At 35.6% G+C, this 27,040-nt stretch overlaps 1 protein-coding gene across 3 annotated transcripts in view; it reads left to right on the top strand.

Annotated features, from left to right (window-relative positions):
• LOC145991068 (protein Skeletor, isoforms B/C) overlaps positions 1–20,788 on the top strand; it is a 306,612-nt gene extending 285,824 nt beyond the window's left edge. For all 3 annotated transcript variants that reach the window (XM_083126786.1, XM_083126787.1, XM_083126788.1), the window contains 6 exons: positions 3,435–3,678; positions 4,574–4,750; positions 6,435–6,533; positions 8,710–8,865; positions 12,056–12,219; positions 15,761–20,788. In XM_083126786.1, coding sequence (XP_082982912.1) covers positions 3,435–3,678; positions 4,574–4,750; positions 6,435–6,533; positions 8,710–8,865; positions 12,056–12,219; positions 15,761–15,907 — 987 coding nt within the window. In that variant the 3' untranslated portion in view covers positions 15,908–20,788. The remainder of the gene's footprint in view (positions 1–3,434; positions 3,679–4,573; positions 4,751–6,434; positions 6,534–8,709; positions 8,866–12,055; positions 12,220–15,760) is intronic.
• The last annotated feature ends 6,252 nt before the right edge of the window (positions 20,789–27,040 follow it).

Here is a 27,040-nt window from a genome sequence, read left to right on the forward strand (position 1 = left end):
CAACGTGGTGATGGACAGATGGATAATTTGCTTACTGTTGTATTTGCCGTTTGCCATATCATCCATAAGTGAGTTGTTGAAAGACAGAGAGAGATGAGAAGAAAACCAAGAATGTAATAATGAAAGATAGCTGCGACGGGCCTACACTTTAAAGGAACATCGGAACCAGTATGTAATGTGCCTCCGCTAGGAATCAAACCCACGACTCCATACAAACCGACAGCATTAGCCACGACACTATCGGAGGGCTCCGGAGATAGTAATGAAGATAGGTAGGGTGAAGAAAGAGGAGTTCATAGAATCCAATTAAGTAATAAGATTTTAGAGTGGAGACCAGGGGGAAACTGAAAGAGAGAGGGGTAACATAGTAAGAGAGAGGGAGTGGAAATATCTGCAAGACACGTGCATTGCTTTACGTTCGCACCTGTCCATTTATCAGTATAACTCCTGCCCACGCGGCTGAAGCTTTTTGGTGCCGACCCCTGATATTTACTGGGGGTTTCCAAAGTCCGTTGAAATTTAAGTGTAGAAATCAGAAGATCGCAAACCATGCTAAATCAGCAACGGTATTCTTGGAAGCTGCCCTCGCAGCCTCTCCCACTCATGATTGTGTAGGCAATGCCCCTTCCCCTCCTTTGACGCCCACAGCAACCTTTGATTAAAGTTCAAAAAGTGAAGAGAATCTCCAAGTTACGAGAAGATGCTTGCGCACTTGGCATAAAAAGGAACCAAAGTTGGAATTGTTCAGAAAGTTTACAACTGCTTGGAGTTTCATCACAGAAAGGTCGCAATTATAAGTGCTAACCAGAAACTACATTTTTGGAAACATGTACTCAAGACAAATATTTTAGTACCGATTTGCTGTTCTCCATACACTGCAAGAACGAAGTTAATGCATACAAAACCACGTGACTTCTGAGATTTACACGTAGAGGGAGATTATTTCCATAACATGTTTGGCTGCTATGCATTTGAAGCTTCGGAACGAGTCACAACTCTCGAAGCAGCGAATGAACGAAGCGAGCCACTGACGTCATCTCAACCCAGAACCTATCGCTAAGCACCCTGCACAGGCTCTACACGCCCACTAGGCTCGCTAGACAGACTCGCGTAGTCCGCTGGAGATGTTCCGAAAGTAATTCGACTCTAGTTCATTTTCTACGTGTTAGTTCTTGTGTTATTTTTGACCACCATAATATTGTTCGTAACTGTATAGCCCATAATACAGTGCTTTTCATGGTCAAGTCGCCCGTGGAGCGGCGGCAAACGCGCCGGGAAGTGAGAGTGTGTCTGCCGGCAAACTGAATTCAACATCCGAGAAACGGAAACTGCTAGCTATGTAATTAAATAAGCTCGTACATTTATATTGACAGGTACAATTAAAATGAGCACGTTCCTTGTTACAAGAGATCTGCATCCACACATTTACGGCATTTTTTTAGGATATTTTCACTAACACGCATCAGTTCCTCTTCTGAAATTGCTTCAATTTCTCTCCTGGTGTTTAAAAGCTTGTAGCTCGTCACGCAGACGTCATGGAAATATCTGTTTCTTGTGCAAAGCGCCGGAGGGGTTTTTGAGGAGTATGTTTCAAGCAAAGCTTCATCCCCGTACATCGCATTTAACCGGCGAACAATCTCTGCTGGCTGCACACCTTCAGCACACAGGAACTGAATCACACAGAGTTGCGCTTATCTGGAGGAATCCACCCCAGCACTCATTAACGTTTGAGGGTCGAAAGTCTACCTGCGAATAAAAAGGTTGACTAACAATGTACATGTAACATGCACAATTGACAAGTGTATCAATAAGAGTATTAACACATCGCGCTACGACGCCAGGGGTCACGGGTTCGAATCCCGGCTTGGGCATGGATGTTTGTGAGTGCCCATTCATCAATTTCATCACATCATCACTCATCCCCATCTTCGCAAATTAGCCAAAAGTGGCACAAAAAGAGATGTTAAATAAAGCAATTCAATTCAAAAAGTGTATCAATAAACACAATCAGTTTTTCCTTATTTCTACATACACCGAAATCACAGGCCCAGTCCACTTATTTATAATGGAATCACAAGCAAAAATGCCTGCGTAGAACCGCGACTCCTGTGCACCTCACTTCCGCGTGGAGGGGAAGGGCAGAGTGGGGCACATGCTTCCTTATTGCCAGAGTTGAACGGAAGAAAGGGAAGTTGCACAGAGACTTTCCGCCGAAGGTTCTTTTCCTTGTGGTCGCTCTATATCAGTCAAATGTTATAGTTAAGTGTAGAATCTATGTGTGCGCCTGTCCTTGTGTTGACATGATTATTAGGCTAAGTATATACATTTTTTTTTCTAGAATTTTAAAGGCTTTCAAGCATGAATGGTGTGAAGGTGAAGAATTTGTGAATTCTAGAAAATGTTTGATATTGCTTATGTGCAATTTGTTTCTGTTTTGTTTGTCATGTGATGAGTCCTACTAGTGTGACATGCTTATGTGCATTTTACTTCTAGTGTTTTTCTTTTTTGTTACATTATGTAATTAATTTTCATTTTGTAAATCGATGCTAAATATTCAATCCGCTGGTTTTTACCATTCATAACACAACATAAAATTTCAATGGTTTATTTTCTTTTTACATAAAGAAATGTCACTTAATTCGTTTTGTATTGTAAATACAGGATGTGACAAAAGTCTCCATGCATTAGGCAAAATATGCCCAAGTTACAAAATGTATTTAGATTAATTGATTTGGGTTACTCTTTGTGTTTCTGGCACTTGTGGCTAATCGCGAAGATGAGGATAAAAATTTGTTTAAATGCAACCATTCAAAAATTAGCATTCACAGCTTACAACATCCCTCCATACAGCCCCGACCTTGCTTCCTCTCCGAGAGAATGAAGATTTTGAACTGATGACGAGGTCAAAGAACGGTGCAAATGTGTATTGAAGAGTAGTATTGTGTGAAAGCATGACAACATTTCCAACCGTAACTGAATTATAGGCTGTGTCCGAGAGGTACAAAGTACCGGCTTGAATTATGGTCTTGACGGAAGTGACGTCACCTAATACAGTTCGAAAGCGCCCAGTACGCAAGCAATGCAGACCACATCTTCGAGCACAGATCGTTGCAGACTTAAACGCGTGATGTCCAATTTGCTGTTGCTTTTCCAACTACCCTCGTGCACATGCACCCGAGTCTCCCAAGGTGGTGCTGGTTGTTATTATTATTATTTGCTGTGGAAAGACCGGAGCTGTCATAAGGAGAAAAACTGCATGTACTGTAGTGATCAGATGCACTCCCAGTTTTCGGAGATAAGTAAAGACAAGGTAACAGTTGTGCGCAAAACATTTTTTTCATTTGGCTCGTATCAACTGCAAATGCTACGAATGCAAAAGTTTCTGACAGGTCTGAAAATTGCTCTTAATTCCCATGTTGCCTTTCTCGTTTCAGTGCGATGGGAAAGCTGGCGTATGCCCCGATAGCCGGATTGGTGGAAGGAATGACGCGACACTGGTTTCGTACAAAGCAATGAACGGGATTAAAACAATAACTTACAGGCGCCCTCTGCAGACGAATGAAGGAATCAACGACAGGGCTATTCCAGAATATGGCGAAGTGAATGTGATAGCAGCCATTGGGCCCCTGAACGAGAGGAAGGAAGCCAACGCTCACAATGCCGAAGACAAAACCTCAGGTAGGTGCATGGTGCGACTGTCTTCTGCACTCACAAATAAAAATAACAAATATGTATTTCTTTTCCATTGTGCATATGTTTATAGATTAACAGGGATCTGACAAGTTCAAGGACGTTGTATCAATGCACGGCCATCTTTATTTAAAGGTAGGCCGGAGTTCTGAAAAATGGCAACCCTGTCAGCCTTCGGCTTGGGAAAAAAGGGTTTCACTTATCGCACAACATTTGAGCGATCTTGTGTTCTGACGTCATGGGAGAAAGCTTTTCAATTTTAAGATAAATGCGTACGTTGTTAGGTTAGGCTAGCTAGGTTTAATAGATAGACATGTGGGAAAAAATGGATGTCATTTCCGTGATCAGCATTCAAAATACTTCCAGAATCACCTATTGATTTGAAATCATCAGATTTTTTTTCTTTCAAAAATGAAGCTTTCACGATTTGAAGCAAAAGTTGTGAGTCTCTTCATCAATTCATGAAAAACACAAATCTTTCATTGAAGTTCAAAGAGCAGTTCATTTCTGAGAGAGATTTGCTTGACCTTCGTAAAAATGGCATTTGATAAAAGAAAACAAGAAGTCCACCAAGAATCAAGGAATGTTGCAGAACCCAGATTTATAAGCTCATTTAGGAGATATTAAACAAAAACTTAATGGATATTGAACAAAAACTGTGGAAAATATGAGGTAAATTGTTAGACATGTAAAATATTTGTTGTTTCCTGTATAAAAAAATGTGTCTACTACTGACCCAGTTTTTATCTTAATACATGGACTTGTTATATATTTAATTATGTTCTTATAAACATATTATAGTTAATGCCACTAGTTTACTACCATGGAAAAATTAAAGATTGCTGACTGTGCAAATACTTAGTAGTGATTTATTGACTTTTAGATGACATCCGGATAGACTTCAGCAGCAGGGATGACCACACATGCGTGACATCACTAGGTTCATATGTTGAAGAAGAAACATTAAAACCATGGATCCCAGCCAAAATTTCCCAAGAGACAATTTTTTCAGTACGGATTGGCCCCACTGGTGGGAAAAGAGGATATACAGCTATCACAGGTTTGTCACAAATCAAATTTCAATAATTAAGTTTTTTTTTACTACAGTCAGGCATGTAGAGATCACTAAGTTGTTGTTCATTTAGGGTAAAAAAAAATTATACGAGGTTTGTTCAGAATGAAGCCAACAATGAAACAACCTGCGTTTCTTAACTTACTAGCGCCGCATTGAGGGATCCTTTAGAAGTATTATGTTGTTGAGTTTACCAGAATACATTGTTTAGTTTTCATACTGTGAGCCATTAAGTGAAATTGTGTTGCATGACTGCGGCAATTTTCTGGTACACAGAAGAGTAACGCGTGTGCGTCAAATTTTGTTTCAAATCGGCAAGACATCTACAAAAACGCTTAAAATGTTACAAGAAGCATATGGGGAAGACTGTATGAGCCGGACAGTGTTATAAGTGGTATCAGCGGTTCAAAATACGCAAAACATCATTTGAAGACGATGGAAAACCTGGATGGCCATCAACATCGTGTGATGATGTGCATGTTGAGCAAGTGCGTGATGTGGTGTGGGAAAATCGTCGGTTGACCGTCCGTGAAATCGCAGAAGACGTGGGAATAAACAGATCGTCGTGTCATGGATGTGATGCGTCATTTGAGGAAGGCTGTCGGGAAGAAGAGGCCTGCTGCATGGGCAAATCGAACATGGATGCTCCATCATGACAACACACCCGTGCATTCAGCACTCCTTATTCAAGAGTTTCTCGCCAAGTGAAGCACTCCTGTTGTACCCCACCCTCCATATTCACCTGATTTGGCCCCTGCGGACTTCTTTTTGTTTCCCAGGTTGAAATCCACCCTGAAAGGATGCAGATTCCAGTCATTGAGGATATGGAACATTCGCTCCGCGAGCTGCAGGTTATTCCCCAAAATGAGTTCCAGAACTCATTCCAACCAGTGGAAGAAGCGCTGTATTAGCAGCAGAGGACAGTACTTTGAAGGTGATAGAACCAAATAGACTGTGTGCAAAGTAAATAAATTTATTTTGAAAAAGTTCGGTTTTTTTTTTGGGCAAGCCTCGTATTTATTCAGTCTCCGTTACATAGTCATATTTGGCCAAGTAGACAATGGAACCCCAACTGTTGCAGGCTCCACTTAGGCCTTCATGTCGCAGCATGAGTAATTATGACTCTCTTGCTTTGTTATATATTTTATTGTTTATGTATTACCGTAATTTTCCGCCTACATGTAAAATTAGGTATATTTTAGGACAAAATTCAGCTATTTTCATAATCTTGGCTAAAATGTTTCATTGTAATTTTCTTTTGATATAGTTACTCCCTCTATTTTTGCTACTTTGTGTCTCTGTATGATGTAGAAGGAAATGCGTGTCTGAATGTTCTAGAAGGAAGTGTCTTCTTTGTGTTCAAGGGAAAATTGGTGTTTACGACATTTGAGGATCACAAGGGATGTAAGATCTTAAATTCCAAGAGTATCTTATTCAGGATAAGCAATATCCCAAACCAAACTGGTATGATAACTCAAACTTCAACAACATGACACCTACCTAACACTTTTTCGTAAATGCATGCTTGTAGGAGTCTCGGTTCACTTGCTTGTTTATGAGCACAAAAGAGGTGGTTTTATAGATCTGTCAGCAGGATCATTATCACTGTTTTATAACATAGTAATGCATGAGGTGAAATCATCAATACATTTATAAATCCTTATGATTTCAGGCCAGCCATCATGGGGAATAGCCTGGTACATAAATGATCTTCTCATACCAGAGGTCTATGTAGAGAGAGGACAAACGTATACTTTCAAGGTTGAAGGAGGTATGTGTGCAGCAGATAAGTATGAAATTCAAACTGTTTCTCTTCTTTACACTAACCTGAGTCAATTTTCAGCTGATAATTTATACAAAATTTGAATTTTGTCAAAGTGTTACCCAAATGATTTTTTTTTTAATTCAAGGAAAGAATGGTACAAATGGTTGAAATAATGTGTACTCTGAAAGTAAATGCACTGCTAGTTTTAGGAAGTAAACAATGATTTTCACCCAGACGTTTAAGGGGAAAGTATCCTCTTAAATAAGCTTGTGTTGCAAGGTTGCAATGAAGGTTCATGTAGCATATATTTAACAAATGTCTTTGTTACAAACAGATATGTTGTTTTTGACCTCCTCCTTTTGTCAGATTTTTCAATTTTAGTAACTCTTATTTCTCTCCAGTTTACATGCTACTTCCTTTGCAATTCCCTTTGAAGTGTTTCTATTTTGCATTAGCGTATGCAGTTTATGATTTAAACCTTTTCATTTAGAGGAGATACTATCCATTACTCAATACAGGTGTGTAAGCCAAATGCATATATTTACACGGAAATCCACTCTTTCTTTCAAGAGACATTAATATTATTAGTGGTGGTGGTAGTAGTAGAAGAAGAAGAAACAATGACTAAAAACATTAGAATATCATTAACTGTTCCCATTTTGGTCAACACTGAATCTTTAAAAAATTTCACTAATTGTTTTCTAGAACAAATTTAGTGTTTACAGAAAAAAATATTTGAAAATTAAATTAACATCATGAACTCTACTTTGTTGTACAATGATTTTATGCAGTGCTTGAAGTGGACATTTTTATGTGGGGGGAAGGGGTGCCCTTGCACCTAGTTGGGGAGATGCTTTGAGTACTTTTTTTTTACCTAGCTAGGAGGATACCATCGCCCTTGCATTTCCCTCCACTTGCAACGCTGGTTTTATCGTTTCTGTTTGAAAAGTTTTATGCATTACTGAGGATTTGTTTCCAAGTGGCGTGTGTTGTCTGTCACTTCAATCTGAAAGCACCCTTAGAATTGCCGAGTGGTATAGATTTTTATGTCTTGTGGACATTTTATGCAATGAATTCATTAATATATTACTCTTTTTAGCCAATAATAACAAATACTTATAATAATGATTGTTGAGCAATTCCTGGAAGCGTGAAATTATGTTTGCTCTGTTAGTCCACATTTGAAAATCTAATAGAAAGCATATGTTACAAATGGGGCTATTATTTGTGGTGGTGGTGTTATAATTCAACCCAGGGATGAAACATTACTTCTGGGTATCCCTGGCATCCCACCATTATTTCTCATTTTGAGTGTGTATCCACATTAACATCCAGTACTCTTGTGTTAATAGTAATGTTTTTTTTTTCCTTTCAAAAGCTAATATTTTACACCATAGGTCATTATTACCGTAAAATTAACCCAAGTAAATGGTCACAACACAAACATGTTTTTGGTTAATCAAATTTTCAGATGGACTTCGATCTTTCTCCAGGACTGGAAAAGTTAGAGTGAGACACAGTAAAAAGTAAAAGGTTTGTTGCACACTCTATCAGTTGAAGTTTTCTTCCCTTGATATATCTATTTAGAAGAAATATTGGATGAAGCTATTTTACCTTTCAACCCATTTTTCGCCCATCTTTTATCATTTTTACCATGTCTCTCTCTTAACCTTTTCATACCTGAAGAAGAATCAAGGTTGGTTGGTATAAAAATTTGAACAACCAAATGAAGGTACAAGTTGTGACTGTTGGTTTATTTTACAAATAAATGACTTGTAAAGCTTCATTACATTTTTATGGTAAGTCTGATAAAACCTGATGCAATCTAAATATTCTTTTTACTTGTATAAGAATAGAAAAAACTACTTTAAAATAAAAGTAATTCTAACATTGTTTTTAAGTTTTACATAATACATTATAAAATTTTCTAAATGAAATATTAAACGCAAAGTTTATTGTACAAATAATAAGAATATTGTTACCACTATCCATATTTAAAGCAATTGCCAGTTCACAATTGTAGTATTTTATTTAAGATAAAATGACTTGTTTCGATATTGAAGTACTTGAACACCTGTCAATTTTGTAGTCTTCAAAAAATATTATTTCTGCTCAATCATTTACACTTTGAACACCTTCCTTGTGCCACATCAATTATATTTTACAAATAACTTCATTGCAGGCAATGATGATACAAATCCAGCAAAATACCATCCATTTTACATCACTGACAGTCCAGAAGGTGGATATGCTCAGAAGTCTGAGGCTGAACGGAAGAAGCAGAGAGTATTTGCTGGTTTGGGCTATGATACAGAAGGATACCCGTATCCTATTGCAGGTACGTTGTAGGGATCGGTAAGAAACGAGGGGAAGGGGTAAAATGTAATAAATCTACTTGGTTATGTTACATATGTGACTTGACAAACTGGTATTGTCACAATAATAACTTTCTTGAATATCCACCTAGGCACACTGGAATGGTTCTTGATTTCCACCTTTATTGTATTTTTGCAACACTTTTGTTGGTTAGGCTGGTAAATTTTATTTTCTTTACTTGCACCAAAGAAAGCTGTTTGTATTAAAGTTAATGGTGAGACATTCATTGGTACTTTATTGGTATAGGCCAACATTTCATATCAGCCCATCCCTGATTATAATAAACTCAAGTTTTTTTTGTTTTTTTAAGTGACAAATCATATATCCTTTGAAGCAGGGGCATGGCAGGTACATGTAACCACTGTTGCCTGTGGTAAAGGTAAAAACTGAGAAAAGCAGAACGAGTTTCTCCGAGATCTGAAGTCTTCCACAGTTGGCAATAAAGAGCACAAGTTGCAGTGTTTCTGCAGCACACAGCAGGTTACATTGCACAAGGAAACACCTTATAGAAAACATTGACCCCCTAACACAAGAAGGTAGGAAGGTTACCTAAGGGGCTCTTGTTACCACGGAACACAGATATAGTACAAGAACAGTGAAACTTGTGTAACCTACAATTTTTGATGAATATAAGTAGTTACTTGTTTATATCTCGATCATAATTCATAGTATTACGTAATCATAATCAAAATACTTCAAATGAGCTGATGTATTATAAATCACGGACACTTTAAAATACTTCTGAAATTGAAACGTCCATTTCGTTTAATGAAATTCAGTCATGTGTGTTGATATTGGTAGAATCTTGAGACACAATAAAGTCAGCTGGCCAAACTTTCTTGTGTTCAACTATGCTCTAGCTTCTATAATCATAATAGGCTGTTGTTGATCAGTAATACTTCCACGAAATTTACACCAGGAAGGAATGTGTCCTTCCCTGTGTTATAGTGATAAGTAGGGGGCAGATTTTTGCATATTTGCATGTTTTTTTTTTCCTTAAGGAAAATTCATATGCTCTCAACAGATTTATCCATTTCACTTGATGTGGATTACTCTGGCAAAGTTTTATAGTGCATATAAATGCATATTTGGGACGTTAGTGCATATTTTAGCTTAGTGTGCATATAATCTGCATATATTGGGAGTAATTTTCATGTAATTGTTCGTTTCATGTTTGTCTGCTTATTTTTCCCAGTCAGCATTTCAAAATAGCCTACTTTGTCTGGTCATGGGCACTAGTTGGGTTAAGAAAATTCCAAAACTCATCTCATACCATTGCAGTTAGTCTGGTTGCGAAGATAGAGAACCAATGACCTTTCAGAGATGTGAGTCACATTTCCAAATTCCAGCGACAACACTGGGGTCACGTTATTTGAGGATTATCTGTAAATGTGACATTTTGATAAATCTGCGAGTGTGTCTGCGTGCACTGCAGAAGTGACAATAAATGCCGAACGAGAAAAGTAACAGCTCTAAACATGTACATAATACATTTCAGGCATTTAGAGTAGTTTTTGGCAGCTTAAATGGAAAATTGACGAAATGCAAATTTACCATGCTCAAACAGAGCTTTCATTTTTGGCAACAGAAAACATTTGTTGCCTGCGTAGGCCTGGATACTGTGATTTTTATAAAGTCATGTTAAGGTTTTCGGACAGTGCTGCTGTATAACCTAGCGAAGGATAATTCTGTTGACACGTATTTCACAGGCCTGGAGGAATCTAATTTTCGAGATGGGATCAAGGCATTGGAACATCGCTGGACCAAGAGCATTAGTGTACAGGGAGACTACATTGAAAAATAAAAAAAATCACTGTTATAAGTCGTTTCTTTCTATTCCATTCTTAGAACTTTTCAAACCACCCTCGTACATTTATCTCTGTGCAAACTCTAACGCCACCAGAACCGCTCGTTAAGTGTAGCAATCCAGCATTGCTTCATTTGAATTGACTGTTAAGGTGATGGGTTCACATTCATCACCGCATTAGGCCATCCAGACCTTGTTGTATGTCTGTAGTTGTACCATGTGCAATTTAGGATTGTGTTGTTAATTTGAATAAAAATGCAGTTAATATGAATCTTATATGAAGTAATAAAAATATGGTAAAATTTCATTGATAGTTTTGAAGTCAAAGATCAGATTTTTTTTCTTTCTTTGTCCATCCATTCTCATTCTATTACTCAAAAGAATACCTGGAGAAATTGAGAAAACTGAATTGGAAGAAGAGTTTGCAATAGCTTCCAGAAACTCAGGTTTGCAGTTCCTGCAGGGGGAACCTGTCCAGGATTTGCCTGGGTATTTCACAACTGAAATTTATTTATTTATTTGAAAATTCTGAATACAGAAATATCCATTTTACATCAGGATATCAACACAAGAAATTAAACGGACAAATACTGTCCAATGGCATCTTGTGATATGGAAAGAACATTTTCAAAATGCCAATACTTATTTTCTGACAATCGCAATAGTCTGCTATCTGAAAACATTGATAAATAACGTCTAGTATATTGAAATGCTAATTAAAAGAATAAAATATTGATTAATGGAATGAAAAGAGCCTAGTGTTTCCAACAAGATACGTATATTATTATAATTGCAATGTTGCAGATTTTAGAACAAGCCTCCAGACAAAGGAAGGCATGTAATATAATCATTGTCGTTACATGAAACTAAAAACATTTGTAAATTAGTATTTTTTGGTTATACAAAATAGCACAATTTGTCACACTTTCATTTCTATAATTGCGTTCGGTGACTTACTGATACATTTACTTTCCATGAAAGGCACACAGAACTTTAAAATGGGTTGTTTTGAAAATTTTTAGTGCATATTTTGGAATTTTTTGCGCATATAAATCTGCCCCCTAGTGATAAGTAATAACAATATGATGAATGCTGCACTCTTGATTTTCATAAGTGTTGTCAACATTTACACCTGTTCAGTTTTAAAAAGGATGGCAACTTGCTTTAAAAATAACTTTCCATAGGCATCTTTGAAAATGTTGAGATTTAAAAATAGCCATTCTAAATTATTTCCAAGTTTGTGGAAATGAATAAGCCTTTATCAGCCAACAATCCCTATCCTATCACTTGATTGACGGATCCCATTGTTTTTGTTTGTCATTTTATATAAAAATATATCTTTCAGCTGGACGCTACTGTGAATGGCAACACAAGTCAATAGATCGTTCTGCTGAATTTGAGACCTTTGAAAGTTTTTTCAACACCCTACGCCTTGTCTGTGAAGATGGGGAGGCTGCAACACTGAATTGGACTGTTGCTCAAGAAACACCTGATCTTGTTTACTACCAGGTGAGCATGATTCACTTTTGGAGTTTACTGTTCCTTCCACGTTGAACTATGATTCCAAGGTTCCAATTTCATCTGCTTAGTGTGTCTAGTGGATCAGGTCTAGAATTCATAGTCTTGAACACTAACCGTAGATCAATCCGTACATTATAACTAAGCATTTGTGTGAGGCAGTGGTTGCAATACTGTCTTAAGAAATAACTTAAATCCATTGCATGTAGGATGCGCTTTCTAACCATATCAAGTATTTTTTTAAAGTCTGCAGCTGGCTATTCTAGCATCAAAAATTATATAATGGATTATACCTGTAATGAAAGTCTGGGGATTTTCTATAGTCTCATATTTGGAACACAGAATCTCTTTATTAAGCAAGCAACCATGCTAACATTAATATTTTGTGTAGTGCAACCCACTTTTGTCTCTTTGTGAGCATTTTATTTTTCCACTTCATGACAACTTAGTGGTACAAATAAGTGACATTAAATATGACAGGAAACCTGATAAACATAACGGTAAAGTCATGCCAGTTCATATTTGAAGAAGGAATGATTTCTTACATGATAGTTACACGAGTCCCTGGTCCCTTGTAGAGGTAAGACACGATGAGTCAGTTTGTTAGCTAAAATCTTATTGCATATTTCTTCCATGTACATGTAGATCTAGGTTTGTCTTTTATAATTTGGAAAGCAGGTAACGATTCATTATAAGTAGAGTTGGAAGTGGTTGGAAAAAAAAAACTGGCTTTATTGGAAAGAAAAACCTGAGTTTTTTCCGCGGCTTTTTTCAGCTTTTTTCACAAAAGTGTCTCAAATCAATGAAAATGCAGGAGTTGGCAGTATTTTACCTGTTTCATGGTTTTCGTGTATCTCCCTACTGTAAAATAAACACTAATTTCTAAATATAAAATACAATTTACAATAAGAATTTTGTAGCTAGACAAAAACTGTTTTCAAGAAAGCTGGCTTTTTTGAATGGGCGATTCTTTCAGAGTGTTATCTTCATATTTCGGTAGGCTTTTTAAATATATCTATGTAGTGTAAGCATATTCACATAACTAGAGTAGTTTTGTATGTGTTTTTAATAGAACCTAATAGTATGATTAGTATATGGTTTTCAATGTTTGAATTTGTTATACGAACATGTACATGAAGCAGAAAAGAAAATAATGCTCTACCTTTTGAAAATCTAGTAGCAAATCTCTTTACATTAAATTTTGTGTTCAGCAATATATATTTGTGTTCTGGTTTTCCAGTACATCATGTATAATATGGTTAAATGGCCACTAAACCTGGTCACGGAGCAACTAGTGATGTATTTTGGCTGCTTGTTCCAGTGGTTCTCGACCTTTGCGAGACCACAGCTCAATAAATTTATTTCTTACAAGTCGATTCCCTGATCCCAACAATTTCACTCATAAATTCCATTAATATGCACCCTTAATTAATATTAATATATCAACTGTGGTATAATCAGAGTTCAAATATGTATACTAAAATATAAAATTAGTTTTAAATTTGTCTTCAACCCCTGGGTGACCACACTTTGTTTTATCACTAAATTTCAAGAAAACATTTTATAATTGAATCACTGCTTCCTTTGCTGATTATATATGTACAGTATTTTTATTAATTATAATAATTACAAAAAATTCTATCAATAATAAAGAATAATAACCAATTATTTCATGAGTGTCTCACATATAATTTATAATTCACTAAAACTCAGAAAATCCATAATAATTTTTGTTAATGTTTTTTAGTTTGCAGAAGTGCAGTTGTTTATTAAATATGTTAATTACAATAATTACCATCATAACCAACCAATTGTACACTGTCACTGCCAGAGTTTCTCGAATGAGACATTTAAAGATGGCGCCTGATATGCCCACCAAGTGCATTTTGCCTCCTAATTACATTAAGTACATTTATGTTTTTATAAACAAAAGTAATAAAGAAATATTGGGAACATCCTAGGAAACGAATGTAATTTATTTTGAAACAGTTGTAAAATATAAATAATAGAGGTTTTGTGCCTGCAATGGCCTCTCCGGGGTAACACTTCGATATTGTCCCAATGGATTTCTTCATTTTTACACAAGAAACTACTTACGAAAATGAGTTTGTGTAGCATTTATAAGTTCGTGGAGGTATTTTCTTTCATCGTGGAATCTATTTCACCGGGAATTAATGTATTTTTCAACAGAAATATCTCTCTGACGCACAATTGCCGTTGCTTTAATTTCCTTCCACTACGTGAAGCAGATGTTGCGTACACTTGATGACATAACCCCCTGTCAGTGTTTCCAACCACGCCATTGTTTTGCAAGATGACAATTTTAACTAGGTTTGCCTAACCTAACCAAACCTAACCTAACCTTCCCATGCATGGTTTGTGGGGCTATCCGTGCATGGTTCATGTGGCTATTCATGAATTGGGGTTATCCGTGAATGGTTTGTGGGGCTACGCATGCATGGTTCGTGGGGATTTTTCAGTTGAGAAGGTTGGAAACACTGCATACCCACTGATGATCTACCATGCTAGTCAAGCTGTCTCGCCATATTCTGTCTTACGCAAGTGAAAAAAGCAGGAACAATAATTACTTCTCATGTCAAAAATTGAAATTATTTTCGTGAAAAAAGCAAAATACCACCTTGAAGAATCCTTTGCAATGCATAATAGGTAAGTATGAATGTTAAAAATGACAAAATAAACAAGTGAGAGGTGTTGGGACAATATCGAAGTAGTAATCTCTCCGGTAAGCTAGGGTCAAAATTATATCTGAACCACTATGCAATATGTGTCCACTGGAATTGGCCAATATCTGCTTCTTTACTGCTACATCATGTAAATTTATTTTAGCTAGTTGTAAAATATGTCACTACAAACCTGTAAACTTATAACAGTAACTTCAAGTGAAATAGGTTAGCTGTAATTGGTAAAAAGCCAAAATTTCCATTTTTTTTTCTAAAAAAGCTGGCTTTTTATCAGAAAAAACAGTTTCTTCAAAAAAGTCTGCTTTTTTGCAACTCTAATTATAAGTATAACAGTTGACAGTAATGTGTATGTATAATTGATGTATTAGTTTATATGTTGTGAATTGAATATATTTGTAGCAATTAATTGGTCAGAAAATATGATCTTAACCATTTACTGCAAGATTCAATGTCTACATTTAATTGCTGGCTTCAAGTTGACAAAAAAAAATACGACAAGAATGACTCGTCATGTCAGACCCGGTGTGTGGCTGACCTTACAATAACAATGGAAAACACCAAACCATTATAATGTATTTCTGAAAAGAAGAAAAAGTTCCTTTTTTCATTTTAATCACCATTACATGCAACAATATATCATTACAATTGAAATTGCATCATGAACATCAGTAAGAAATTATCAAGGTCATTTAGTTTCCAAGAAATTGCAAAAAAACAAAAAAACAACTGAAGTGAGAAATATCCCAATTTTTATGTGCCAAACAAAAAGCTTCTTATTACAACAATACCATCTGAAATGTGACTAAGTAGAATTATTTATTTGTTTCCAGTGCTACGTTCATAATAATTTGGGGTGGAAGATCCACGTTGTAAACCCAGGATTTAAGCTCCGAAGCCAGAGAGGAAATTCAGCTCCCATTGCGACAGCGACTGCCATTTTCCTCATCCCGATCATACAACTCCTGCTGGTTAGGTGAAATGTGTTGTTCGGACTGGCTCTGTCTCCAGAAAAACGTTGATAAAATTCCAGGCTGTTACTGGCTCAAAAACTGCATTATCTGGAGCAATAAGAGTCCCTGATAAGTATCGTGTTTTTAAATAGTATACTCATATATTTTTTATTATCGTTTGTCATGCCAGAGCAATGGCATGTTGGTAGAATTTATTCTTAAGTGTTCCTGTTTAATTAGCGAAGAGATTTTTTTTTATTTTACATAATTTCTATTTGTTTCATCATAAAATTTAATTGTTGCATTCTGGTTTTGTTTTTCTTTTAAAATTTTATTTCATGTACATAAATTAAAACTTCAGTTGAATTGACATACGTATATATTTGTTATTTAAGTTTTGTTTTTTAGTTCATCTTTATTATAATATTTTAATTTCCTGAAATATGATAATTTTAAGAAGCAACAAATTATAAAAAGAAACACGTTTTATTGCCACGACGTAGAGATGTCACTGTCTCAGCGTGAGTATGATAGACAAGAGGACACTTATTGGGCATGTGCACAATGTATATTGTTGAGACAACAATCGAGATATAAATTTTGAGCTGAAATTGTTGATGTAATGCAGATACGGGGAAAATAAGGTTATACAAATGACAATACGATGACGAGACTGTACATAGTAAAAAGAAAAAACTATACCTTTTTGCCACTGTGTATGTTATTGTGCATACGTAATAGCATTTTTTTTTAATACGAGTACACTTGGAGACGATGATCTGGGGAAGAGTAGAAGTAAATTATCAAGGCTCAAGTGTAAGACAATATTATTGTATCTTTTTTTACTGAGTGCATCTACTCTGCCACTTTACGAATGAAAGTTACTAACCTCTGGGATATATGACAATAATTTAGCCTTTGAAAGAAGGTTGTGTATTGATAACTGTTGGGAGGACACCTATCTACTGTGGTCAGTATATATAAAAATAATAAAAAAATATTTCCCTTTACAAAACATAGTAGATTTCAGACCCATGTTAATGTTTTGAACATATCTTTATAGCTGTAACGAAAAGTGAAGTGACAATAAATTTTCAATTTTACTGCGTGTACTCCAAAGATTGTTGCACAAGTAACAAAAGCATATCTGAAAGGGGAAAAATATAATAGTTTAGTCATCTGATATAAATAAGACAATAATATGACTATAAAAATTCTTTCTAAGTGTGGTCTTGTTATCAGTGTAGCCATAGCACAAATTTTTACAATGTACAAAAAAAAATAGTAATATAATTTCGTTACTAGTGAAATTAAGACTCCAAAAAAAAATAATAACTATATATTTTTTGGGTTGTTTCATCGCAAGTACCTCAGATAAGTTCATAAGTCGTATTATTCATTTGGTATCGTTAGGTGTTTTTAATAACTGTTTCGCTAAATAAGGCCATGTACTTATACCTGGTTGTGTGTGTAGGTTAGACTTATTATTTTCTCATAGTGTTGGTGGTAGGCGCATGGAGTGCACATTTTTTCAGTTATTCCTTCTGCTGTTTTTTCACAAAGCTATAGAATATTTGGGAGCTCTGAGTGCCTTTTCCAGGAATATGAAAAATGGTGACAATAATTATCTGTGACAACACAGTGGATCATGAATTTAGTAGTTGTGCTAGTAAGGTACTTGCCCCCTTATATATCATTGTCATAGCATTTTAAGAGAAAAAAAGATTTTTTGACAAAACAATTACTGGCCATGTTAAAATAATATAATTTTTAGAAGGAAGATATAACTTACTTCATGTGTGTATAGAGTATGTATGCACTAAAAGTTGAAACTAGAAGCTGTTGACGAAACAAGTTTGGCAGACGCGCCGAACAAAACGATGACAATAATCACAAGCCAGCCAAATGAAACTACAATTAGACAATAAAGCATTTACTTGCTGTCAGTATTGGTGTTAGTGGGTAAAAAAAAATGACAATAATATTAAATCATCATCTGATTTATATATGTGTCTGTATGCGAACATTTTGTCAATTTATTTTTTGAAAAAAATTAATATAATGTTGAAGTGAGCTTATTTGAGAACCTTCCAAGTTGTTTATATCCGTTTTAATGTGCCAGTGGTAGAATTATACTTTATAACGAAAAATTGGAAGGTCCGAGGAATTTTTAATTACTGGTCCTACTGACAATAAACTGTTAAGTCTTAATAGATTCATATTGTCTGCAAGAAATTTTGTTTTGTACAAATCCTATCAATAGATTAATTCTAGTTGGATTGGGCTTACGTATGTAACTGGAAATCTTTGGAGTTGTTACATTTGTGTAATTCTGCTCTGTTAGTGTGGTTGTATAGCCATACTTCTTCGCTTGTAAGTTAGTTTGTTTCGGAGTTGCAGAGTGCTTTTTGGGCAGGCACCGTGGATTAAACCAAAACGTGAGCAAGGCATTAAAGTGTCACCTAAAATTAACAAAGTTTGTTTAAAGTTCACTTAGATATGCTAATTGGGACTGGATCTCTATAACTGGATCCAAAACAACCCCTAGTTTATCAGGGAGGCCCACCTAAAATTGATTAGCAACAATTACTAATTGATTAATTATTCAACTATGCACTACCCGTTACCTCAGTACATTATAGCACCATCATAATCATTATAGTTTTCCTAAGTATCTGTCACCAACCTTAATTGACAATATTGCACCGAAATGCATGGGTGGATGCAGCATGGTAATGTAGAAAACTATAAATTTCTGCAAATTGTTGCAGAAAAGACTTGATTTCAATCATTTTCACACTTCGATTACATACTTGAAATTGTATTTAGACAAATGTGACCACACACACACACGTGCACGCACAAACACATACATACACATAGAGAAGTGAGTTGAACTATTGCTGTACTAATCTCTTGCAAAAGACTAATACAGCACTTGAAGTTTCCAAGATTGCAGCTGAATTTATATATGCAGTCGTGGACACTTCTGGGTTGTACACAAACTGTTAAGTTATTGCATACCTGCACAAAAAAAATATTGTTTACTACAGGGTAATCTAAAAATAGTGTAAGGCATGTTCCAGACAGACCTAACAAGAAACGTGTGTTTACATGTTGCTTGAATTTGAAGCAATCAGTCTTGTGCAGCATGTCTTACTGCAAAGATGTGAAAGATTACAATTGATCAGTTCATTTTCAAACAACATGTATTCCGCATAGCTTTGTCACTTAGATGTGAAAATTTAAACAGTAAGGATTATTCATCAGACTCCTTACGTTAAAAACCCTCCCAAAAAATATTCATAGTGTAATTCAATATTTGGCAATTTGTAGTGCATGGTACGTAACCTTGTTCTCAGCTAACAGAGCTTGCACAACGTTCAACAAAATATACCTTCCATTTAAGCATTTAGCAAGTAAATGAACAAAAGACATAATTTTGATCCAAAACATTCCTACAGATAATTACTACCTCATGAAGTTAGCTAGTTATCTTTAATTTCAGTAAAGTGGACTGCAGTTCCTGACTGACAATATTTTTTTTAAAAAAAATAATAAAATCTGTTATATTATATTTGAAATGTATATACATATTTCAATGTGTAAACAACTCCTAAGATTTCCGGACCCCCGTTGAGTTTGAAAATGAGCCCATTGATTGGTTGATAATTAGATTTATATTAATACAGTGATTGTAGTTCTGCCTACATGTTGTACGTACTTGTTATAGAAACGTCTACTGTTGGAAATTAAAAATGTGTTGTATTTTTTCCAGCCACTTAGGAAGTGAAATTCTTTGGCTTTATTCAATACATATTCACCCTTGGATGAGATTTTATTTTATGAGAACAGTATGACTGCCAGTCATAGTTGTGTACAAATGCGTGAATGTGCAGGCATGTGTAGGTGTAAAAAATATATATGTGGCTTTTACAGAGAATTTTATGCATGATAGTGCATTCTGAATGAAAATGGATAATTAATAGGTTGCAAAAGTAATTGTGCTACATGATAGAATGGAACAAATGCTGTGATGTTTTTTTTCCTCATAATAGTTTTCATAAGTAATTCAAATGTCTTATGAGTAAAGAAAAAATTGTTAAAGTGAGGAAATTTCACTGTAAATTTATAGAATAAGTTATAAATTTTTGTTGTTTCTCTAGAATAATTTAAGATTTCAGTTAATATGAGGTCTGAGCCGTTATCACTTGGAACCGATACCAATACTCTTAGCAACTGTTCAAAATATTCATCAGTATAAATATGCAAGTATTTTACTGCAATTATATTCATCAATTTACCAGAGTTTTCTTTTAAAATAGTCTAGAACTACATCGGAATATTAAGTTGGATGTAATCTAATCACAAAATCCATTTTGTTACAGAATACAGGTGCAAAATAAATTAAAACTTTGAATTTTGCACAATCTCCCATGATATTTTTTGACTCCATGAAAGTGATGCATGGCATTGTGAAATAGATCAACCTCTGGAAAAATTCCAACCGATACTTGCTGATGCTGATATCGCTAGTATTGGTTAATTCTAATACATCGGCATTGGCTCAGTCCTGGATAATATACTGACAGATTTGTATTTTTATATCCATATAAAAATAGTTACTTTTTTTTGTGTTATCAATTAACAAGATAATGTTACTGTATTTCTTTTAAAAAATTGCAATTTATTGAGAAATAAGGGTAATGTGAACTGCATTCTGTAATATTATTTTTATCAATTTTCCTGAAGACTGATGTAGTATATATGACAATAAATTCTGTGCTATTATAAACACTCAGAAGAAAATACTCATGTATATTAGATACATGTTGTACACAATTGTTTGTTGATATTTAAATGAAATTGAACTAACTTTGGGATTAAAAAATACATTTCAAATCAGTATTGCAAGTGTATATGTATAATTTGGTCATAGCAGTTTTTAATTATTTTTTTCTGTACTTGTTTAACTTAACCAAAGAAATTTCAACTTTTCAGAAAAAAAGTTGCTTTTTGCAGGATGGTATTAAAGTAGAGAAAGCATTTTGTTGTGTGATAATTACAACATATCCATTGCAAAAGTTGGGAATTTCATCTTAACTTGTAACATCCATGCATGGGAAGTGATGTCACTGACAATTCTTTTGTAACCTATGTGATAAGAATTTATTTTCTCATAAAAAAAAGTTATTGCTTAGAAAGGTTGCACATGCGAACTTTCAAATGCCAGTCACACTTCTTGGACACACAGTGGCATAATGAAAACTAAAATTAGCTTAACATGAGATTGTAAAGGCATACATTTTTCATTTTTATCATTCATTAGTCAAAAAGAGAATTTAATATTAAGATAACATACATGATGCAAGATGATGCCGTAACTTCGGTTCCTGCAATTTTTAGATTCTGTAAGGTACCACATGTCTTTTGTCCGGGACCACTCTCTACTATGCACATACACTTTTTGATGCAATTTATAACACAGTTGACTTTCAAATCTGCAAACAGTATCATGATGCGAAAGTTATTCGACTCGTGCAGTGCTCTCTTGCAGTCCCACATTTGATCATGGCTGGCGGTGCAAAATTTGTCTTGAGCGACCATCTTGAGGACAACTGGGCATCTACTACTAACACTACAGAAGCAATATGCCAGGTAACAGCAGAGAAAGTATTTGATGTCCTGACCATGCGTTGTCCAATGAAAAACCAGGTTAAAACAGGATCCAAACCACTGTGCAATATGCCTCCACTGGGGTTCCAACTAAGGACCATCGGGGAGGCCCTTCCAAAGTGTGGCAACCACATTAAGAATATACGAGACAATTAGTTAAAAAGAAGGAAAAATACTCCTTGGAACAAGAGCCCTCTAAGGGCCAATTTTACTTTTCTGAAATTGATATCACCTGTAGTGCACGCACAGTCTAGCTTGCGAATGAGAAGTTGTTTTGTCAGCTTACTAAAGTATTCAAATTGGAAATAATACAAAAAATGGCTTTCTGTTCGTGGTTGCAATTGAGCAAATGACTCCAATAGATTAAGTGTGTGTATATTTCAGTGTAGCTCCCCCCTCCTATACTGTCCACTTTTTGAGATCCAATTTCTTTCAAACACAACCTTTAGTCCAGCCATCCTGCATAAATTTAAGTTCAAATGCTCTAAATTTAGAGCAGTTAGCAACTTGTTCTCACTTGAAACATCTGCATTGCTAAACTATAGCCACAAGCATATCCTAAAAGTAGACATTTAGTTGCTGCAGTTAGTAAAATGTTGAAAATATCGATAGAATTTTGAATGTGCTCAACATGGGGAAAAAATCTTAATTTTGAAATGTGTGTAGACAGATTTTGCACAGTGGGCAGTTACCTTGCCTACCCCCTCCTCTCTTCCTAATTGGCTATCTCTATTTTAATCACTGAAACATACTTCAGGCACAGTTTTTAATAGGGATGGGACCGATTAATCGGTACTCTATCGGTAACGGCCGATATTGGTTTATCGGTAAAATTAGATTATTTTACCGATCCGATATATCGATAAATATCTTATAATTTAGTGCAAAATTCTGCCACTTTGTTGTAATTTTTATGGATAATCTCCATGCCCTTCTTTCTAAAAAAGTAAATGTCTAAATATTCAACTTTTGCACTGCAGTCACCTTGAAACACACATTTATTAAGGAGATCAATGATCATTTCAGGTTCTTCAAGGACCATTTCTAATTTTATATCGGATCGGTAGAATATCGGTTATCGGTATTAGTAAATTTTATATCGGTACTTTATCGGTATCGGCCAAAATTTCATATCAGCCCATCCCTAGTTTTTAATGTCAAAATTGTGGGACATTATATATGCCATTACTGAGGATATTTTGAATGGTTCAAATACCTTGAGATCAGTGTATACCGCTCCAATAGTCTGAAGAAAACAGGCTAGAAATCATTAATGTTATGCCACTGTGTGTATTCATAGTTTGACAATATCAGAAAATAAGTTATCATCCAGCATACTCTGTATCCAAGAGAAACCTTACACAGAAATCAAATGCACCAAAATAACCCATGATGCAATCACGCACCATCCTCATTTTAGAGCTGTTGATTGAGTGAATGATATCCATGTATAAAAGAGGGGGAAAGTGGCTTTATCTCTCAAGTGTATCATTTCAATTTTTTCACATATGATGTGGGAGTTGGGTTAAACATATGAGATTTTATATGAACTACCATGTTGAGGAATAAAAATTTTATAGGAAATTAACACTGTAGTTTTCTTGAACTTTTGCCCTGATAAAAAGGAATCTTTGTTTTTAATTAAAATAGCTACATCATAGCTGTTTTAATTAAATGTTTATAGTCATGTTCGCAATGTTGTTGACCATGGAACTAGACTTCTGTGGTAACTTATTCCCTCGTGTCTACTCTAGTGTCATATATCCTGTATCATAAATGCAAAGTGGCATTATTACATGTTGCAAATAATTCCTCATACCATCGTTAGTTCCAGATTTGGCCACACTTTCTGGACATATAGTACTTTTGCACATAAGCTCAATATTTTGAACAACTTTTAATTGTTATAATTAAATAGTTGAATAACTATGTTACCAAGGAAGCAATAGCCATACATGGAGAAAAGAATCATCACAATCGTGACACGGGGCTTGAACTGAACCCAGAACAGCTAGTGACGGTCAATCAATAGCATGGACACAGCAGACATGGTTCCCAATTGGTCCACCATCTACATCGTGAACTTTCTACCCCGAAGATGAGTGGAATTAACTCTCGAAAGCACTGAAATCTTTCCAGAACTCAATTGCTCGATAGCCTGAATCTCTTAATCATTCATCACCAGAAAAGCTTCAGGCCTGGGGGGAGGGGGGGGGAACTATTCCTCATTCATGGTTTTGAATTTTTTTACATCAAAATTTCATCATTAAAAACAAATGAACAAATTATTTCAGGTTTACTTATTGCATAAAGTAGGCTGCTACTTTTTTCATTTATGTTCGACCTATATGAGAGTACAAAATAATTAATAATTAACACCTTACCTTAAATCAATTACTTGAACATAAACTCCATTGTTCTCAATGTGTGTGAATTTCTGGGTCACTTTTTCACAAAATGTTTGATTTTTTTTTTTTACACACACTAAGCACTACATCCAAATTTATTTCAAGTCTATCCTCATAATGAATGCAAGAGAATGTTGTCTATCCACGAGTTCATGGATTATATTCATATGTTCTTACTTTACCACAGAGCACAGGACAGTACAACACATACCATACTTCACACGTGAACTCTGTCATGGCAAAGATTTTAAAAATTCCTCCCCATCCAGTTTTGTAGTAATCACGATGACACTTCCAACTTTTCTTATCATGCAAGGATATTTACGTTTTCTTGACTGTAGACAGGCTCAAAGCTACAGAGCGAAGGGCCCCCCCAAGGCCAATTGCCAAAGGAACCCCAACCATGAGGGGAAAGTCTGCTTTTTGACTTGTCTGACAACAAAAGTGGCAGGAACAACTTGCAAATTTCATTGTAAAATCGCTAAATCTGGTACAGAAGTGCTACAGCTGGCTGCCATCTACGTCATTTAGATTGTGTAATGTTTCCTTATACAAACTTCTAGGTGAATGTTTTGTCAACATGGAAAATACAGTCGTCAATTAAGCAGGTGTACATTTTTACACACATTTGATTTGCAGAGTTTGAGTTTTAGCGGATTTTGCTTTTCAATTGTTGGCAACACTGAGGGGAACTAAAGACTTCTCTGTCCAGCACTTGTACTAGAAGCCACCACAAATATGTCACGGGTAGGTAGCTCACTGGTTGGGGAAGAATCTTCAGGAAGAAGGCTGTAGATAGGTCAAAGTGAAGACAACCATTCACTAGTACTTTCTTTCCTTGGTCATTATGCGAGAGTGAAACATCAGTCACATTTGCTAGACTTTGGAGATAGCCTAGAATATATGCGCCTGCTAATTGGAGTATAATTTAGTAACATATGTTTTACTCCTAATCTCAACCAAAAACAATCAAAAAATTGCAACGAGAAAGTGGTAAATGCCAATAGCCACTTACTGTAGTTGAGCTCTGCTTGAAAATTGTCCAAAACATGACCTTTTCCAGAGTATTTAATATGAAATTTCTACTGTAACTACCGGTAATACTCAATATACTAAACTCAAGAATAGTTTGTCCACAACAAATTTAATACAAAAGAAGTAAATATTCCTTTCCTAATTTGGTGTTGCTATTGAATTTGTTTACATAAAACATTAACTATTTTGAAACTGACAGTACTTACCCAGTTTATTAAGAAAATGGACAATAATATTTTGAGTATTTGTACAATATTTGAGCATGTACACACCTAACGTTCCATTCTAACCTTTTCAATTAAGCTAACATACTCACTCGTTCCCCTTCCTGCAATAATACAGGGTGTTTCACTCGGGGTGGAACCCTGTATTTCGTTCATAACTCTCGACACTAATAAAGATATTGCAACGAAATTTGGAGTGGACTTGCCTCCGTTCATGCGAAGTCGCTGACATCATAAGTGTTGGAAATGGCCACCATTGGCATCCAGGCAGCATTGGACGCGGCGTTCCATGTTGTGGAAAGTCAGTCTCGGTACGTCAGGTGTCACTGCTGGGATAGCCACACTGATGTTTGCTTTCAAGGCCTCTATGGTTCGCGATTTGTTGGCGTAAACCTGAGACTTCAAATGTCCCCACAAAAAAAATCAGGCGGCGTGAGATCGGGCGAGTGCAGTGGCCAAAGTCCCCTGGAAATTAAGCTGTCGCCAAATGCGCAGCAGCAACTGAGACCAGCCGAGGCGAGTCTGCAAGGTCAAACAGGGGCTAGACTGGTGCGACAAACTGGGAAAGCTGATAAACTGGCGCAACCGATCGGCGCTGTTGCTACTCCAGGTCGCACGATGTTTTGCTGCCTGGATGCCAATGGTAGCCATTTACAGCACTTCTTATGATGTCACCAGACTTCGCATGAGCGGAGGTTAAGTTCACTCCAAATTTCGTTGCAATATCTTTATTAGTGTCCGAGTTATGACCGAAATACAGGTTTCAGCCCTGAGTGAAACACCCATTACATGCTGACATTTTCAAAGACACTAGGAGAATAGAGGAACCCAAAATGTGACTGAAGGTGACGTAGGCGAGTGCATGAGACATGGCCACACATTCACACACTTGTTCTCATCTTTAATAATAACAGGTTACAGGGATTTAGCAATTTCAAATGCTTAAAATTTTGTATTTCCCATTGGATATTGAACTTTTTCTCCTATGACTATCAGTTGATAAAAACTTCAGTCGCTGAAATACAATTAAGTCAAATAATTTTTATAAAATGTCAAAAAGTAAATACATAAATATACACTTACATTAACAGGGTGGCTACAAACAAGCAGAAATGAAATTCCCTGACTTTTCCAGGTTTTCCAGGGCAAAATTTACATTTTTCCCTGACAATTACAAACTAAACTAAATCGATGTTTTTGCAAATGGAAATAATAAACTCATACAGATCCAGGTATGGTCTTGCTAAGTACCAATATTATCTTCTATTAAATTGACTTAATTTCTCTATTCTCTATGATTTGAATTCAAACTGCAAAATAGTGAATTTGGAAAATTATTACAATTCACAAGCTAAGGAAGGATTATGAAATTTTGTCATACGCAGTAAGTTTAAAATAAAATACTTGATTATTTTTAAAGCTACGACTAAATGAGATAAAAGTGAAGAGTGATTGATTAAGAAATACAAATTGTAATTTATCAGTCTCCTTATACATTCTCGGTATTATATGTTGATATTTCCACCGAGGTTTGGAACCCTCTGCTTGCAAAAACTATGAGTGCGGACTCATTTTTCAACAACTTAATCTTGCATATAAGTGAAACAACTGAATCGAACAAAAGAAAGTGTCATATTTCCTTACATTATCAATGGGATTTCTGCTTCAGTACAGTATATCCAAGTGAAGTGCTGTGAAACTGACAACATGCAGTTATACCATTAATTCTGACGAAAAGGGTATGTAAGTATTAGAAACGCAAGGAATTTATAGAATTGCATTGTATAGGTACCTGATTTAGCTAACCAACACATTAA

This window comes from Lepisma saccharinum, chromosome 8 (assembly GCF_977018435.1).
Source record: "Lepisma saccharinum chromosome 8, izLepSacc3.1, whole genome shotgun sequence".
In the NCBI taxonomy this organism is placed as follows: Eukaryota; Metazoa; Arthropoda; class Insecta; order Zygentoma; family Lepismatidae; genus Lepisma; species Lepisma saccharinum.